The following is a 19,527-nucleotide window of genomic DNA, read 5'->3' as shown; positions in this document are numbered from 1 at the left end:
CAGACATGCAATTACAACCACCTTGGTGGGATGTGTGAGGCACAACAGAGCAAGCTAATGCCATTTTCCATGAGGTGGTCACTAAAGGCAGGAGGTAAATAGCCAGTTCTATTATAAAGCCCTGCAGGATGTCAGTAGATGGTGTTGGGGTAATGACTGTATTACCATATGACCATAATTTTGCTTGTACCTTGTTTTCATCTTACATGCTCCTTGCTAGATCTGTTAAGGACTGTAGACACTAATGCCTGGCCACTAGTCATATTCTTTCAGGTGGTCTTCTACATGCTCTGCAGAGTGCAGGAGGGAGATCTGGGTGCATTAGAAAGATAGCAGCAAAAAATTCATGCTGGGTAGGGAGCTGTGTGGAAGTAGCAAGTAGGAGTGACAAAGTGCGTAGTGTGCCTGAATGTTTGCTCCTTTCTAGCTTACGGGCACAACCCTGCACAGGGGCGACTGCCTGCCTTTGAGCCAGCAGTGGGGAGAGGGAGAGCTGTGCTGTGGTTGCCCTTGCGGCCCTTCTGTCAGCCATCTCCCTCTTCTGAGGAGGGCTCCATAAGCCCTCAGCTCCCCTGGGGAGGAGATGCAAGGACATCATCCTTTCCATGAGTCACCTGGAGCAGCTGTAGCTTTGCAGAAGGGCCTGCAAGGTTTGCGGTGCTGGAAGGAGGAGGCACGAGGAGGAGCACGAGTAGCTCACTGGCTCTGGGTGCCTCAAATGGGAATGGCTCACAGGAACAACCATTGTCTGGGGAATGGCCTCATCCTGCACTTCGGAAAAGAAAACAGTTACAGTTGTATTTCTTGAAGGGTCTGAGCCTGCTGATGTGTGTTAAGCCTGATCAAATGACATAGTGGGATTGTGTGCACCCTTGCAAGTTTGCAGACAACACCAAGCTGAGTGGTGCGGTTGACATGCCTGAGGGATGGGTTACCATCCAGAAGGACCTGGACAAGATCAAGAAGTGGGCCCATGTGAACCTCATGAGGTTCAACAAGGCCAAGTGTGAGGTCCTGCACCTGGGTCAGGGCAACCTCCAGTATCAATACAGACTGGGGGATGAAGGAATTGAGAGCAGCCCTGTCAAGAAGGACTTGGGGGTACTGGTGGATGAAAAGCTGGACATGAGCCGGCAATGTTCACTCACGAGCCCAGAAGGCCAACCATATCCTGGGCTGCATCAAAAGCAGCGTGGCCAGCAGGTCGAGGGAGGTGGTCCTGCCCCTCTACTCTGCTCTAATGAGACCCCACCTGCAGTACTGCGTCCAGCTCTGGAGCCCTCAGCACAGGAAAGACATGGACCTGTTGGAGCAGGTCCAGAGGAGGGCCACAAAAATGATGAGAGGGATGGAATACCTCTTCTATGAGGAAAGGCTGAGAGTATTGGCATTGTTCAGCCTGGAGAAGAGAAGACTCCAGGGAGACCTTATTGGGGCTTTTCAGCACTTAAAGGGGGCTTATGAGAAAGATGGGGACAAATTTTTTAGCAGGGCCTGTTGCAATAGGACAAGGGGTAATGGTTTTAAACTAAAAGAGGGTAGATTTAGACTAGATATAAGGAAGAAATTTTTTGCAGTGAGGGTAGTGAAACGGTGGAACAGGTTGCCTGGAGAGGTGGTAGATGCCCCATCCCTGGAAATGTTCAAGGTCAGGTTGGACGGGGGCTCTGAGCAACCTGATTTAGTTGAAGATGTCCTTGCTCACTGCAGGGGGGTTGGACTAGATGACCTTTAAAAGGTCCCTTCCAACCCAAGCTATTCTATGATTCTATGAAATAGTGTTGTGTTTGGAGCTACCAGGGAACTGAGTTGCTGCATTGCTTAATAGTGTGGGTCTGTTGGTTTGCCAGTCTTCCTTTTTTTTTGTTTCAGACCCCATTATACACCACATTTTGGGCACGTATTGGTGCAAAGTACTTGATTCTGTACCCAGTATAGACAGAGAGTGTGTATGATCTATGTTACACACCAATTTGATCTCTGATTGGTTTAATGCAAAAGGCTTTGAACATTACTTTGAAAATGCAGGTGAATGTAAAAACTCTAAAAAGAAACGGAAACTAGTTAAAAGGAGTCCAATATTTTTGTGGAACATTTTCATGTGTAATGTGAACTGCCATTAAGGCCTCCATCAGTCTTTAATAGCTGTGACTGGAATAAGAGCATAAAAGCTTAATCAGGAAAACGTGTTAAAATGAAGACTGAAAAATACCAACATTTAATTTGTTTTGTTGGAGTAAACAAACACCTAACACAGGATGATAGAAATTGAGAGTAGAAATTCAAGTAGACCTTGCTTGTCCTTTTAAATAAACTATTAAGGATAAGCACCGAGAAACTAAGACCTAAATTTGACCCTGAATTTGACCATTTCAGTAAAGAGAAATTAAATAAATGCCATTTTGGCATTTAACATTTTATTTTTCCTGGAGCATAGCTATCATTCAAGTAGAAAGAAATTAAAAAACAATAAAGTTTGTTTTAGCTTTGTGATAAACATAACTAGCAGGAAGTAAAAAGTGCTGGTTATCAAATAGAATAGAGTTAAAAGCATCTGATTCTGTTGAGTATATATATTATATAAAGATGTAGTGTAGTTGATGATTGTTGTTATTAAGCACGCGCTAATAGGTGAATCCATTCTCTATTTTATAAAGCATAATATACCTTTGCTGTTTGAAAGTGTTGGATTATAGCATCTCAAAGATACTCAAATCTATTGTTTTAATATGGAAAAATTAGCCTACTTGTAGACAGTTGCTGTAACTCTCTTTTCTCTTAATATTTGATCAGGATACATCTACCTCTTTAGCATGGACCATTTAGCGCAATTGTCAGAGGTCATATGAGGTGCTTTGGTTTCAAGCTGATCAGTGGCTCCTTGATCTCTGTAGTAGCAGCCCTGGATGATCCATCGGGCAGGAAAGAGGAGCTCCTTAACACGGAAGGAGGAATCGGTTCTCTTCAGTACCTGTGTCCCCAACCATATTTCTTACCCTGCTCTCATTCCCTCAGGATCCCTGTGGCAGACTGCACCACCTTCATCTGTTTCCCATAAATTGTTTTTTGGAGCTGCAGAGGTGACTCCTTTCAAATATACATGACTCAACCTGTAGATTTTTATGTCAACTCAATCCTTTTATTGATTTTTCTGTGGCAAGATGGGGACAGTGTGAGTGTTTGGTCAGGTTTTTCCATTAGCAGCAAAGAATACACAAGGCCCTAGACCCAGGAAAGTCACCTTATGGGTATCAGTTGTGTAATGCAAACTTTCTTTTCTTTTTGAAGGATCTCTAAGCTGTAGTTTTCTGTATGTATCTGAGCATTACTGGAAGTGTTTTCAGCTTCAATTATCAGTCAGGCAACAAACTAATTTGCCTGGTAATCAGTTCCAAAAGCAGCCAGCGCCTCTATTTCCACTTTCAGCCTTCACAAAATTGAAAAACACAGCATCTGTCATTTACAAGTTTCATACACACTCGTCTAGATGTAGACAGAATAAACAAAGGAATCTTTTGAGGTCAAGTTGTGAAGTGCAACAATAAATAAGGAAACATGGAGTAGAATATAAAACTTAGAGCTAACTGCATTTCAAGAGCAACATGGAGGCGGCTAAAAGAATTCAGCTTTATCTTTTGGCAAAATAGAGGCCTATAATAAACACTGGAATTACACAAGATTTTATTTGTTTTTTCATTTGCTCTTTTATCTTAGACAAGTCCCTGTTGTACACAATTTTGGTTTTCCTTTTTCTTTTGAAAGTGGCATGATTAGAATTCTCTTTAACTACTAAACCAAAAAATTTTAATGGATTTTATTCTTTAAGGTTTTCTGAAAAGGTTAGCATTTTTCTAAGGTAAAGTAAGGAAAGACTAGATCGACAGCTGGTTTCATAAATTAGGTGTTTTCAAGTAGGTTGAACCTACAGGTATGCACCTTAGAGGAATTAGCTGAAGAAATAATTGAAATCTTATTTAAATTTGAAGACTGTTGAAGGATGCATGTGACTCTCCAGGAAAATGTGATGTCCTTTTTCAACCTACTTTTAAAGCGAATGATTGTTAGCCTAACTTAATGCCTAGAAAGATACTGGAACAAATAACTTATAAAATATCCAGAGGATGATGAGTAGCAGGGATTTCTGGGGAGGAATCTGCATCACACAAACCAGTCTGTCTGTGGGAGGGTAATAAGAATGCACAGCACAGGTCTGTAGACCCAGGAAACTCATGGAGACCTTGTGGGCATCAGCTATGTAACAGGAACTGTTTTTTCTTTTTGAAGGATCTCTAGTCCAAGGAGAAATTAGCAGTAGTTCATCATCAGACTGAAAAGATGTATTAAGCGTAAGGCTTAAAATGCTTCTGTCCAGAGTCTGTTAAAATTCACCATTTTCATTAACTATTCCAGCAATAGACTGCTGAGTATCTTTATTGAGGTTTACAGATCTGAGAAGTGCTGTTTGTGCTATGGAGGTCAGAATCCAGAATAGCTCTTGAAAACGTAAAGAAAAACATTCTAGAATTCACTAAGGGCAGGGTCATTTGGCCACTGTTAGTTGTGGGGAAAAAAATTTCCTCTTTTGTTCCCCAAATGATCTAAACTGACTGTTGTGGTTTAACCTCAGCCAGCAACTAAGCACCATGCAGCTGCTCACTCACTGCCCCCCCCCCAGTGGGATGGGGGAGGGAACTGGAAAAAAAAAAGTAAAACTCGTGGGTTGAGATAAGAACAGTTCAATAGAACAAAAAAGAAGAAACTAATAATGACAATAATAACAATAATAAAATGACAATAATAAAAATAAAAGGATTGGAATATACAAATGATACATAGTGCAATTGCTCACCACCTGCTGACCGACGCCCAGCTAGTCCTCGAGCAGCAATTCCCCACTGCCCCACTCCCCCAGTTTATATACTGGGCATGACATCACATGGTATGGAATACCCCTTTGGCCAGTTTGGGTCAGCTGCCCTGGCTGTGTCCCCTCCCAACTTCTTGTGCCCCTCCAGCCTTCTTGCTGGCTGGGCATCAGCAGCTGAAAAATCCTTGACTTAGTCTAAACAGTACTCAGCAACAGCTGAAAACATCAGTGTCTTATCAACATTCTTCTCATACTGAATTCAAAACACAACACTACACCAGCTACTAGGAAGACAATTAACTCTATCCCAGCTGAAACCAGGACACTGACATGGGATGCATTATAAGCGTGAAAGAGCTTTTCCATTCTGCAAGGCAGTGATGAGGCTTGCGCTGGATCACTGTGGTGAGGCTTAGGTACTATACTTGAAGAAAGATGTGGAGCAATTGAAGATAATCAGGAAAAAAACATCAAAAATTATTTAGAAATCTAGAAAACACAAGGGAACAGGAAACACTGAAAGAACTAAGTTCATACAGTCTAAAGAAGGTAAGATAAAGGCGTGACAGGTATTAGGAATTGTAAAATGCTGATGCGGGAAAGAAATATTCTAGTGAGGAAGTAGCAATCTTGAATTTCAGAGAGGGAAATTTAGACCAGGTGCTAGGAAAAGGTTTTGAAAGGTAAGAATAGAGAAGTACTGATAGATGACTTTGGGGTCTTGTGGAATATCCAATAGTAAAGGTTTTTAAAAATAGATGAGAAATACTGTGAGAAATAGCTAAACTAGAACTGATCCTGCCTCTAGGTAATAGAGGGTAGACTAGCTGGATGATCCCTCCCAGCTCTGTTTTCTATTACCTTTCTTTTTTAGCCATCAAGTGAACATCCCAAGGCTCCAGTTACATGTGTTTTCACACTTTTCCCTCATGTTTAGCTTTTGGGAGGAAGGAATCACTCTCCCATGTTAATGACTAGACTTTCTACCAGTTTTACCAAGGCATCCTTGGAAGGATCCATATACTAGGTACATATGCAAGGCAAGCATCAGTATTCATAGATGATTGTTAAAAACTGGAGCACCATTGCCAGAATTAACATTACTGAATAGTGTTTAGTCATTCCATTGTATTCAAGTAAACCTCTCATTTAGAAAGGTATTTTGGTTTTCATATTCTTTTCATTAATTAAATTCTTTGCGGCGTAGTCTAAAATTTTTTGAGTCTCTGAGCCACAAGAGGGAAAAAGTAGTTCTAAAATCTGGGTTTCCGCATTTTGATCCCCAGTCGGGTCCAGTAAGTAACAGTCGGTTTTATTATTTATTATGCATTATTCATTGTGCCATCTCTTTTTATGACTCTGAAGTCATTTGTATGCTGTTGTAGAAGGTAGAGCCTTATTGTCTGTCAATGTACACGTTCCTTGGATTTTTCATTTTATTTGCAAAAATAATAAAAATTCTACATCTTACAGTTCTTGGTCAAAAAGTTCCATTATCCTCTTCTGGAACATGGTCTTGTATGAAGAAAAAGCATACCAAGCACAGCTATTCTATTATTATTATTTAAATTATTCCTCTGTATTATTGGTTTTTAATATTTATTAGTTTTTTGATAACCTCTTTCATTATTCATAAAGGGTAGCCACACAGTTTGATGAAAAAAGCAGTGCAATGAAACCTTATTTTGCATAGCTGGTGTCTTTCATACAAGCTGTTCTCCAGTGCTTTTTTTTAAAGAAGGACCACAAGGTGCTGTGAACCTCCGCTGTGTTTCTTACAGCATCCCGTCCCTATTGGTTTTAGTGGGAGGGGAAACCATCTAGCACTTCACCACCCTATACACTCTGGCATGGTTAGGGATGAAATAATAAATATCCCCCAAGAGAGATGGAAATGAAGAGGCAAAGGTCAGGAAAGAAAGATGTCTTTTCACATAAGATATGAAAAACGTATGAAAAATTACTGACAGAGAGAGAAAGAGAATGGAATGTTGGTTTAGGTGATTTATGGGTTTTTCTTTTGAAGCCCACAAGACTCCAAGGAAATAAGGACGATTGCTGTACTGACTGCAGTATCTGTGTGTATGTTGAGTGTCTGACAGGAGTCAGCATCAAATGCTTCACAGGAAGGCATAAAACCCCACAGTAAGCAGATTGGGGAAGGATTATTTTTATGTACTAGGTCTCATCCTCATCTCTAATATGTATAGGTTTGCTTAAACCATGACGTATAAGGTTTAGTATCTATTCTAAAAGGTTTCTCATCACTACAGATATGCATTGCTGCTCGTAGCGTTCTTGTTATCAGTATACCTACAAAGTACTCTTTAGACATATTGGTAGATATTTCGTCTCAACAGCGTTTTGCATCAGTGATCTCTTAGTCTGGTAATCCAGCTTTTGTGTAGATGGATGCTTCTGTTTATTGCATTTGAATTTGACATGTTCTATCTTCATTGACTATCCCCTTTCTCTTGTTTTATATTTTTGACTCATGTCTCTCTCTCCTCAACTTGCATTACTGTGACGACTACTAAAACTTAGAATATCTTTTGACCAACTGCCTTGTTTTTATTAAATCCTCCACTTCATCTCTGCCAGACTATGTAGTGAATTTGGCATTTTAATGTGTCTGACTTCTTGTTTAATTGCACCAGTCTCTTACGTGATACAAGTCCTTCGCCTAGACAGCCTGCTTAAAAGCTGAAATCAAAATGGGCTTCAGGAAAGGTCACTTTTTGTGTTAATACTGTAGATCAGTGTGAAGCTTACTTGACTCTGAAGAGACTGGATTTAAAAAAACATGATAGTCCAGCGTAGGATTATTGACCAATTTCTTTTTGTTTCCAGCTGAGTTGCCAGGATCATCTGCAATCAAGCTCTCCTCCTTGCGTGATCTTCCAGCTCAGCTGCAGGAATTGTACCAGCAGGGCTTCATCTTGGCTGCTGTCCACCCTTTCGTGCAACCAACTGATGAAAAAGAGAAAACTCCCCAGGAACAAATCTTCAGGGCTGTGCTTATCAAGAAAACAGAAAGGTAAAGCACTTCCAGTGAACTGGGATAAAAATAGACAATGTGATTTCCTGCTGAGTTTTGACCTACATCAGGAAATTATAGCAGAGTTTACTGTGCAAGACTTGATTTTTTTTTTTTTCTTTTTTTTTCTGGTGGGCTTGAATAGGCTTAACATGTTCTTCATGTTTACAATTCATCTGCAGTTTGGCAGACAACTCGGAGAATAACAAGTTGAAATATGCTCTGTATTTTGGGATGTGTTGTCATGAGAGGCAAACAAACAAGCCCTATGCCTGACAATTTGTGAGGATGGTCCTGTTTAGTACCCTTTAAGAATTTATTAGATTAAATTAAGACAGAAGAAATGTTTGCTTAGAAAAGGCATGCTTTGTTTTTAGACTATTACAGTTAATGCAATTAATTTGAGAACTGCAGTGCTAATGCATACTTCTTAAATTTATGTGTAGACTTTAGGCCCTTCTTTCCTCTAAACAATACAAGTTCTTTTAATTTTTCAGTCAGTGCAAACTCCTTAAATAAAAAGATGACTCTCCTGCTTTGTTCAGTCTCTTAAAACATATTAAGAATATTTTAAATAATCAAAGTCTGAAGATGAATAAACAAACAGAAATGCTGTTCTTTTATGTTTTAATCTGATTTTAAAAAAATCAATAGAATGTGCTGCTAAATAGCCCAGAAGAAAATTAAAATATGAATATTTTTAAACATATATTTATGATTTTTAGGTAATGATTTAAAACATAATTTAATGTTATCTGATCACCCACAACTCTGCAGCTACCTATGTTTGTTGCAGCCACTCCATACAGTTTTCCTACGTTAGTTGCATTCCCCAGTCCATCCCTTCTTATAGTGACCTTCATTGAAGGCTGGGGGATAATTAAACCTCCATTTGTCAATCCTAGTCCTTCTCTTCATGCTGATGCTTGAAGGAAAGGAGGTAACTGTTTTAGACACCTCTTTAAAACTAAAGTAAAACCACCTGGTAGTCAATCGGTAGCAATTACGGACAGGGTCGGAGTTCAGACTGTGACATAAGGAAAAAGTTTTGCATTTCATTAGCAAATCTATGTAGGCATTAGATGTTGCAGGCAGTTTTAGCTTCTAAAATAACTCTCAATTTTTCTTGACTTGATTTTAGCTTTATTAATACAGAACTTCATGCTGGCTTGCCTGATACTATTGTTTAAAGAGTTTCCGTTTTTATGGTGAAAACATAAAATGTTTGGCTGAACAGTGGACTTTTAGTAATATTGGGCTGAGCTTGCCTGGTTTTGGGGCCTTGCTTTCTCTGCCTACAAAATACCCTGCTGCAAATAATGAAAGTATTTACAGGCATGAGTTTGCAATGTTAAGTAAGCACTTAAGCACTTCTGCGGGTTTGGGGTCCAAGGGTTCAACATCTTCCAGGACTGAGCTGTGAAGACACATCACAGAAAAACAGCATCCTTCTTAGCAGAGCGATACGATCTTCAATCCAGAGCGCTCAGTGTGTCGCTGCTGTCTCGTAATGTATCCAGTAGTTTACATCTGTGCAGAATGATTGTGAAAGAGGACAAAATCTTAATTGCCTACTCACTCACTTGGGTGCCAGTGTTTCACACGCTTTAGACAGCTGTAAATGACTGTACAAAATTGAAGACAGTAGAGAGCCTTGAACCAATTATATTTCCTCTTACGTTCACACTCCATTTCTTTGCATTCCCTTATCTGTCATTTCTGACTGCCTAGGGAAGCGGAAGAGACTTGGTGCAGTGGGAAAAAACAGGCAAGTACCAGAAAGGGAAATGACATCAGTTTGGTGTTTCATGTAGTTTAAATGTTCCCGAGTTTGGCTGAGAGTATGCGAGAAGCTGCTTCCATAGTGTGTGGGTGCAACGAATGTTTGCATTGCCAAGTGCAATGAAGAGAGGTGGGTGTTGCACAGATTTCAGATGATTATGGCCTGCATAGAGACCAGCTGTATTTGAACCATGAGTTTATCCCATTCCACCAACAGCTGGGGAGAAAAAATACATGACAGTAGGGGAAAAAAAGGTGTCATGGTTTAACCCCAGCCAGCAACTAAGCATTACACAGCCGCTCACTCACTCCCCCGCCACCCCGTGGGATGGGGGAGAAAATTGGGAAAAGAAGCAAAACCCATGGGTTGAGATAAGAACGGTTTAATAGAACAGAAAAGAAGAAACTAATAATGATAACACTAATAAAATGACAACAGTAGTGATAAAAGGATTGGAATGTACAAATGATGCGCAGGGCAATTGCTCACCACCCGCTGACCAACACCTCGCTAGTCCCCGAGCGGCGATTCCCTGCCCCCACTTCCCAGTTCCTATACTAGATGTGACGTCCCATGGTGTGGAATACCCCGTTGGCCACTTTGGGTCAGGTGCCCTGGCTGTGTCCTGTGCCACCTTCTTGTGCCCCTCCAGCTTTCTCGCTGGCTGGGCATGAGAAGCTGAAAATCCTTGACTTTAGTCTAAACACTACTGAGCAACAACTGAAAACATCAGTGTTACCAACATTCTTCACATACTGAACTCAAAACGGCACTGTACCAGCTACTAGGAAGACAGTTAACTCCATCCCAGCTGAAACCAGGACAGTATCCACCCCTTATTCTATACCATTGACGTCATGCTCAGTTCCCATACCTTTAGTTACATCCTGGTCAATCATCGTCACCTTTCCATCCCTTCGAGACATATGAACAATGACATAGTGTTCATTTTTTTAATTAACCTTTCTCATTATGCTGCTGATAAAGAATAAATGATACTTTTTTCACTGAGGACTATCAGGTCTCTGGCATCTGTAGGCTGTCTCTGTATAAAGCAATTGAACTCTTGGGTAGAAGTTAAGGTCTGCTTAGGATATTTGTTGATCAGATGAGTGTTTATTTCTGTCATAAGATTTTAGGAGTATAAGTAGTCCAGCTACAGTTGTGTGATCACTAGTAACGTCATTTATGCTCTAAGTACAAAGTGGTCTCCTGCAGTTTTCTGTAACGGTGGTGCCAGGCGTTCATGGGGAGCCAAGGAGTCATAAAAAGCTCTGTACCTTGGTGTGGGGCCCACCCTTGGGCTTCCTGGGCACTTTCTGCAAAACACGTGAGGCTGTAGCTCCTTTCTTACTGCAGATGTTTCACCACGGATAGTTTCAATGCTATATGCTTCATCTGACAGTTATCTGGCAGATACTGGGTGCGGTTTTTCACCTTGCTATTTTTGTGGCCTGAATGGAACAGAAATGAAATTGTTGTATTAGTGCCTTTTTGGTAATGTCAATTCTGTGTATACAGAGACAGAACTGAACACCTGAATTAGTCTTTAATCAGTGTTACACTTTTATATTTCAGTTTTATGTTTTAAAATGAATACTGTTGACTCACATTTTGAGGGCTTAGTTTTGTAGCACTGCCAGTCCAAAGGTAGGAAGAGGCTATACTAGCTGCAGCAGATGATGTGTGTCAGGAACTACATGCTGCTGCTATCGGTGAGATTTGCAGTGCCTTAATTTGTTCAAGAATAAAATGGAAAAGGTAGTGCTTAGACATGATATGCATTAAAACTCCTGGAAAAAGTACCTATTAGTGTTATTCCTCCTATTTTGCCATTGTCCTGGAGTTTTAAAATACTCAGTGTGAATTTGCAATGTCATTGTACTTTTAAGGTGACTTTTAAGGTCACTATGATAGTTTTGTGTTTAATCTGTACTGGTATCTCTGTGGCTTTGTTATCTTAGCTATCTAATCATTTCTGGTAAATAAGGAAGTAGGAGTCATTGCTGCTCCAGAACATTTGAGGAAACGCATTCCTAACATATATGGAAGCTGTAAATGTTGAAAAGCAAGGTTTGTCCCTTGACAATGTTAGGGAGAACATGAAAGTAAAGGATGGATTTATTTTTTTTTAAATCAATAATACAATTGTTTGCACTGCAAAAAATGTCATGTGCAATTAAAGTAAATTAAGTAAATATAGGAGTGTTTAATTCTTTAGAGGCACTGGGCATGAAGGTAGTCTACCAAGTAGCTGAAGGACTCTGCCATTGCTCTCATTAAACTTAATATAATAAATTTAAATATTTCTGTGGCACCTAATTGCATTGTGCATGCTAACAAGTTGATTGGAAGTGGTTTGGAAGTTGAATAGAATAGACTTGGCTAAGGAACAGTAACTTCAATACACCTGTGAATACTGTCTCTCTTGTTCTCCCTCTAAATTTCAATGGACTTCTTAATTAAAAAGCAATTGACTGTTTTACTGTCTGTGCTGAGTTCTGAGATACTTGGGTTTCTTGGAGAAGGCATCTTGTAAAAAAATACGCAAAGAAAAATCTTCAAGCCCAGGTTTTTACAGTTTTTTTTGCTGAATGTAGGGAAGGCTCCAGGTGTGAAGTATAGCCCCTGGCCTGCTGGTTCGCATTGATTCACGCTTGAGAAAAGTTGATTCACACTGATTTACACTTGAAGACAAGAATCTTAGGAAAAGGGATATATGGTGGTACCCTGGAAAGTGCGAACGTGTGACAGCATATCTCTTCTGGTGAAAGGGACAGGGGAAGGTCCGTGCATTTGTGAGGTTCTGTCTAACTGAGATAAGGAGAGTAGCAAGTATGTTGCTTACATTCCCTCAAGGAACAGAGACTGTTAGTTCCTAGTGTGTGTAATAACCTTTCTCTCTTCACCTATTTATTTCCATACTCGCAAGTTTTTAATATAACAATCTCTGTTTAGGTGGTTTGTGCATGTTACTATATTTTGCACAGCTTGTGGTTGTTGCAGATAACCTGTTCCCTGCAAAGAAATCACAGTCAGACCCTGAACAAAATTGTAACAAACCCATAGCACAAAGCTGCTTTAATTTATTCTGAGCTCCCTGTAATGTCACACCCTGTCTGGTATCTTAAAGTTTCAAAATTCAATATCAGTGAAAATGTTTTAATTTCCCTTTCTAAATACCGTGCATGAGAAATCAAGCTCCATTCTCTTCCACTAGGAAAGATACATGATCCGGGCTCATAAACTATCTGCTTACAACAGTTTTGACGTATTTGCAGATGCTCCATTTCACCACAGTAGAGTGAAGCAGGGGATGTAAATTGAATTCCAGAGAGGTCTTTCTCTCCATTGTTCCATCTATGTCTTAGGACATACCCTTCTACAGGTTTTGCCTCCAATCAATAAAGCAATCAGCAGGGAAACGTTGCTATGCAGAAGTAGACTAAGTAGTATAATTTAAGAATAATTTTTTTTAGACTAGACTTCTATGTTTACCTCAAATAATTTTGCAGCTGTTTTCCCTTTCTGTAAAATAATGAGGTGTCAGGTGTTCCAGTGATTCACTTGATGAGACAATTTTGATTCTATTTCTATGATTTCCCTATATCCATTAATCCTGATTAAATGCAAACTTTCATCACTTGACCAAAAATAATTCTATTTATCTGCAAAGGAATTTGACAGACTGATTTCAAAAGTTTAATAGTAAACCAGGATTTTTACAGTTTCTTTTTTTTTTTTTTGCTGGTAAGCAACATTAATTCCAAGTGATTCAATTAATGGTATATTCTGAGATCAAGCTAAATTTTTGTGTCCTCTGTGTCATTTTGTATTGGGTTTGGGGAGGGGGATTGGTAGTGGGGGAGAGGCTGCAGGTGTGGTTCCTGTGAGAAGCTGCTCGAAGCTTCCCCGGCTCCAAAGTTGGACCTGCCTCTAGCCAAGGCTGAGCCCACCAGCGATGGTGGTAGCGCCTCTGGGAAAATATATTTAAGAAGGGAAAACCTGCATCGGAGAGGGGAGTGGGATGTGAGAGGAACACCTCTGCAGATACCAAGGTCAGCAAAGAAGGAGGGGAGGGGAAGCGGGGGAGGAGGGGATGCCCCTGCAGCCCGTGGTGAGACGGCAGGCTGTGTCCCCCAGCCCGTGGAGGGGAACGGGGGAGCAGATGCCCACCTGCACACCTTGTCTCTGCCGCTCCTTCCTCCTCAGGGGGAGGACTCCTCACTCTTCCCCTGCTCCAGTGTGGGGTCCCTCCCATGGGAGACAGTTCTCCACGAACTTCTCTGGCATGGGACAGGTCCTTCCCATGGGCTGCAGTTCATCACGAACTGCTCCAGCGTGGGTCCCTTCTGTGGGCTGCGGTCCTTCAGGAACAGACTGCTCCAGCGCGGGCTTTCGCATGGAGTCACGGCCATCTTGGGGGCCATCCAGCTGCTTCAGCGTGGGATCCTTCTGGAAGCGTTGTGCTTTGTGAAGTCTTGGTTTGGTCCTCTGGCATTTAGAGTTGCACATTTACCTTCCGAAGGCAAAGGAAGATGTTTCTAAAAACATCCAGACAATTAATCAAATTTCTGATTCTTAGCTGTTTGAGACACCTTCTAGCCATAAAAAGCTTTTCTTCTTCTCAAGCTTTTTTGATAGGCACATGAAACGGGGAACTTTTTTTCTGACTTTGTGTAGAATTCAGTGGATAGAGCCTTGAGCCATGACTACTGCCTCTGACTGGAAAGCCTGTCTTTGAGTTTCTGTGGATGTTTCTTCATTTTCCATGTGAAAATTTTTCATGCCACATTTGACCTTCAGTCGCACATCACTGTATAAAACACGCACAGTGGTCTGGAGCTTTCATGGAGCATGCACTCTGCTACATCAGCTGCATCCCCCACTCTGATGTCATTGGCAAACTTGACAATAGCACACCTTGTCCACTCCTCCACGTCATCGATGAAGATGTTAAACATGACAGATCCCAGGCTGCAGACCCCTGGGTGGGGACTCAACTAGTCACTGGCCTCCAGACAGGGTGTCACCATTAACCATGGAACTGGTTTTTACTCATCTAGTTTTCCAGACTGGAGTGCCCTAACTTGCATACAAGAATAGTGTGGGAGTCAGTGCCAAACCTCTTGCTAAAATTGCCATCAATGACAGCCACTGTCCTCCTTCCACTTGTCCACAAATCCACTCATTTTAACATCAGAGGCAATTAGGTTAGTCAACTATGATTTACCCTTGCTACATCCACGGTGGCTATTCCCAACCCTCTACTCCTTCATAGGCCCTGAAGTGTGCTACAAACGATCTCTACAGAAATACAGGGACTCCAGTTGAAGGTGTTTCACAATGATACAGTCTGACAAAAAGTAACAGTGATCTCTTCTAGTGCTTCTGTGCTTGCTTGAATTGGTGAAGGTAGATAATTTTGCATTGGTACAATGTATTTTTAATTTAAATGTAAATGCACCTGTGTGTGTATGTGTATCAGTTTGGTTTTCATGTAGGTTTTAGACTTGAAGATGGCAAATGTCTGACTTTGTCTTCATGAGCATTAGGCTCAGACACGTTTTGTGTGCAAATGCAATGTGTGTTGTTGCTCTTGGCAGTCTGATTTCAGCTGGCTGAAAAAATAATATTTATTCCACACCCAAGAGTCAACAGATATCTTCCTTTAGCTCAAGGGACAATGGCTTGAGTTTTTAAAGCTTGTTATTTGTTTCAGGTTCAAAGAAATACATATTTCCTCACAACAACTTTTAACATTGACCCAAAATAAATGTTCTTTCATCTGTGCTCTCAAAATTATAAACACTGCGTGTTAAAGATGCCTATGTATCCATACATGCCTGAACTTTTCTCAAGAAACTCTATATGCTGTCATTAAAATAAGTTTATAAATTTTACTAACAAGTAATATATATTCCAGTGATAAGGTTTCCTGTATAAGAAAATTCCTAGTAAAGAAAATGTTTAGATAATAAAGTTAAAACAGTGTCACGTGGGTTAGAGTTGAAGTTGTTATGATACAACATACCTGCTTTTATTTTTATTAAAAAGTGGTGTGTTTGTTGGGTGGGTATTATAAAACCTATGGGTTTTTAATTGGTGCCTTCTTGGTTTTCAGATACTCTAGTTTTGCTAGACTTTTAACCTGGAATTGTACAGATACCAACCCCTCATATTAATCACCTTGATGTGGTTTTATTTTTTTGTAATGTAGATCAATTTGTTATAAATGTACAGTTATATTTTGAACTGTAGAGCTATTCCTATGTACTGGAAAATCTCAAAACTGCACTTACATTCCTAGCATCATCTTAATCAAATATTTTTAGAGTGTCTGCACAGCTTACAAGAATGCTTTCAGCTTTCTGAATTCATGGGCATGGAGAACTTCAGGAAGATTAGGACCAAATGTTGGCTCCCTCATTTCCTTCTTGTATCTGAAAAGGATTGGAAATTCAGTTTGTAACAGACACCGAGTTGTCAGCTTTAATAGTTACTGTGTAAGTTAGTGGTACTCTACAGCTGGTAATGGTTTATCTACCATGAAATGGCACTTAACTGCAAACAGCTGTACAGGAAATGACAGCCTACTGAAACAACCATCATAAAATATTTTTGGCCAGTGAACTTCCAATTATAAGTGAAAATCTTATTTATTCTATATATCTTCTTTTTCTTTAGTGGCACTAGAGGTCCTATTTCAGATTTAATACACCACTCTTTTTAAGACCGTGGTCCTCAGCCTTTTCTGTATCAGTAACACTTGAGGGTACCCTCTACTCCCAGCCCCGACGTGCCTGCAAATGCCTTCCCTCTGTACAGAGCCAGGTAGACTGAAATTCCCTCTCAGCTATTTGCCACCTCCTGGTTATAGTTGTCCATGGTGGTCACTGAGAGTACCTACAGTGACAGAAAAATCCTTCTTCAGGAAAATCGGTAAAGATAAACAATGAGATATATGCCAAAGGCAGGAAAACAAATGAAAGCCCAGGGTGTATGAAATACAGTGAAATTTTCTGCCAGTCTCCATGATTAATCAGTGGTTACCCTCTCCTGGGGTGTTGGGCAGGATACTGCCCTTCCCCACTGCAGGCGAAGCGGTGGCATTGTTCACACTGTCCCTTCTGTTCCCTCTCAGGTATCACAAAATGCGTTATAGTGAGTACAGGGTGTTGTAACGAGTTGGAGTGTACCAACTTTTCTGGTTCATCTCCAAGAAGGGTACAGCCTTACTGTATCCAGGTGTGCTTCTTTCAGGGCTGGGCCATTTTTAATTAACCCAGGGATTTTTTATTAGAGGAACAAAGGTAATAAAAAACTCTTGAATGGTTGAAGACAATGAAGGGAAGAAGATTCAGTTTTCCAACCTAGCAGGAGGAGGAGGAGGAGGAGGAAGAGGAAGAAATTGCTGACTGTACATCCAGAAGAAAACGAAGATCTTTCAAACTGTTGGGGCTCACACATTTTTTTTGACTAAACTGATCTCAGCATTTCTCTTTCTCTTTTGCTTTCTGTTGAGAAATATTTTACGAATGGACTCCCAGTAACTTCATTTGCTATAAAACTGGTAAGAGACTCCAGAGTAAAGGTTATTGCGTTATTTCTCAAATGATTGACATCAGTCCTTCTTCAGAGGAGAACAGGGGGATGAAGTGCAGGGACAAGACTGAAGTTAGGAGACTTGAGCTCTGCTTTTGACTTTTGCTTTGACTTCTGTGATCTTGATAGAGAGGTGTATTTTGGGGGTCCTAATTCATAGTCTCTAATGAAAGTGGTTCTAAAAGTAGTCCCATTAAATGAATAAAACAAAAAATATAATTTCTGTTCGGTATAGAATTTACCTGTACCTGTATTTAGCTACTTCTCTATGCTAATAATACTCAAAGAGTTTAATGAGAGACTTTAATGATATTTATGAAATACTTTGTGATTCATCTATGAAATGCATTATTTAATGTATAGAGGCTGGAAATAATTTCTTGTCCACCTGGATTTGCTCAGAAAATTATTTTTGTGGTCTGTGAAATCCACAGCTGTTTATTATTTTCATGTGAAAAGCTACAGCTTTTGTTTTGTTTGTTTGTTTTTGACAGAATAATGGTCTCTTAAATGTTTCCTAAAAAGGTGAAAGCTACCAGTATAGACAAAGGTTTGCCTGTAACATATGTGGACATATTTTACTTGAAGGCATAGGAAAATACTTTTTGGTAATATAGAGTACTTCTGTTAGGAGATTTTAAGTAAAGGTTTTATGGCCTTTAGCAGAATCTGTTACACGTGTTCTGTAAAATAATGTTCCTAACAGAGTGCAATGGTATTTGATGCAATTTCTTTCGTGAGCCCTAGTGCAGAGGTAGCCCCCAGACTTTTAGAGCAAGAATTCACTGTCTCCTGTTCGCTTAAATATTTACAAGCGGCAAGTGTATTTCAAAGTAAGTGCTTGTTAAAGGAGGAAAAATAAACGGATCATTTTAAGCAGTTGCAGTAAGAATCACTATATTTTTATGGATATAATCTGTATCTCCAATAACTTGTACTCCTTTCAAAGAAGTTGCAAGTAGGTCCTCTAAAAACTGCACAAAATCAGAGTCCAGAGAGCTGTTGAGGGTGAGGAGAGGGATTAGGAGAGAGTGATTCAAGGGCAAACTTCCCTCTTCCTTATACCTGTGTATAAACCTTATCAATACAGGTTGAAAAGAATTTGTTTTTACAGGTAGCCAGTGGGTTTAAACATGAAAATACAGTCTTTCTCGTTCTTTCAGAGCAATTAGAATAGTAAGTTTTTATGTTTGTCACAGCAAGTATTTACAGCAGCACTGCAGTTTGCATGGGGATCTGATCACTGTCTAAGGAACAGGCCTTGGTGAAAGAGTGGGCACAGAAATAGCATGGCACATACTTAATTTCTGGGATTTGATATCTTAACTTTGAACTTGAGCTGTATTATTTCAAAGTCTGTGGGCTGGGAGTATGGCTTCATCAGCCAGGCTGGAAGGGGGCTGTGATGAGTGCAGTGGGTTGTCCTGGCGAGGGAACTGGTGGAGACGTTTGCTCCTCACATTTGTAGAGACTTAGCATTGTCCCCCCAAAATGAGGGGACATGTAACGCCTGTTTCAGAGGAGTAGTGGTGGAACGTTTTTAGTTCCCCAATAATGATTTCTGTAAATCCTTTAAAGATGTTTGGACAGTTGCCATGGACACCCATGTTAAAATTTTTGTCCAGAATCAGAACAGAATGGGACCACAAGTAGGAGAAGAACCTAGAAAGAAGGAGAAAAGCGAAAAGGGAAAGGACTTCAGTGTTGCCAAACAATTCACAATCTGGTACTGCCTGTCCCATGTATAAATGAGATACGAGAAATGAAATGAAAGTATAGCCTGTGTGAAAGTGGGGGGATCAAATACAAAATATTATGTCATGTGATACTTCAGAAAATCTCTGCAGTATTGCCTAGGAAACACACTGCCAGTTTGCAGTCAGCAGCCTACGCATCTCATGGCTCTGAGCAACAGTTAGCATCTCGGGAAAGCCCCTGGGACCATCTGTAGCTGAAGCGTGTTTTACGTGTCACACAATCTCAGTCCCCAGAACAGGGCTTTTACACAGACTTGCTTTGGCAAGCATGGCAAGCCTGCAAAGCCCTTGTTTTGTTTTTTTGCTGCTTCCTCAGCACTCTCAGTTCAAACTTTTGCACCTTTCTTCCTGTCGTGTAGGTCAAGCGACTGCTGGCCAGGGTTAGTTCTTTACTTCAAACTAGATCTTTTGATTCTCGTATGGGTTGTTAAGATAACTACTTTGTTACTAATCCCAAGAATTATAGGCTAGCTTTTAT

General features: G+C 40.4%; 1 protein-coding gene across 3 annotated transcripts in view; it reads left to right on the top strand.

Annotated features, from left to right (window-relative positions):
* Positions 1-19,527, top strand: part of RFTN1 (raftlin, lipid raft linker 1) — a 96,562-nt gene that overhangs the window by 31,125 nt on the left and 45,910 nt on the right. For all 3 annotated transcript variants that reach the window (XM_075051863.1, XM_075051870.1, XM_075051878.1), the window contains exon 3: positions 7,718-7,904. In XM_075051863.1, the coding sequence (XP_074907964.1) occupies positions 7,718-7,904 (187 nt within the window). The remainder of the gene's footprint in view (positions 1-7,717; positions 7,905-19,527) is intronic.

This window comes from Buteo buteo, chromosome 2 (assembly GCF_964188355.1).
Source record: "Buteo buteo chromosome 2, bButBut1.hap1.1, whole genome shotgun sequence".
In the NCBI taxonomy this organism is placed as follows: domain Eukaryota; kingdom Metazoa; phylum Chordata; class Aves; order Accipitriformes; family Accipitridae; genus Buteo; species Buteo buteo.
This window is presented reverse-complemented; position numbering and strand designations above follow the sequence as displayed.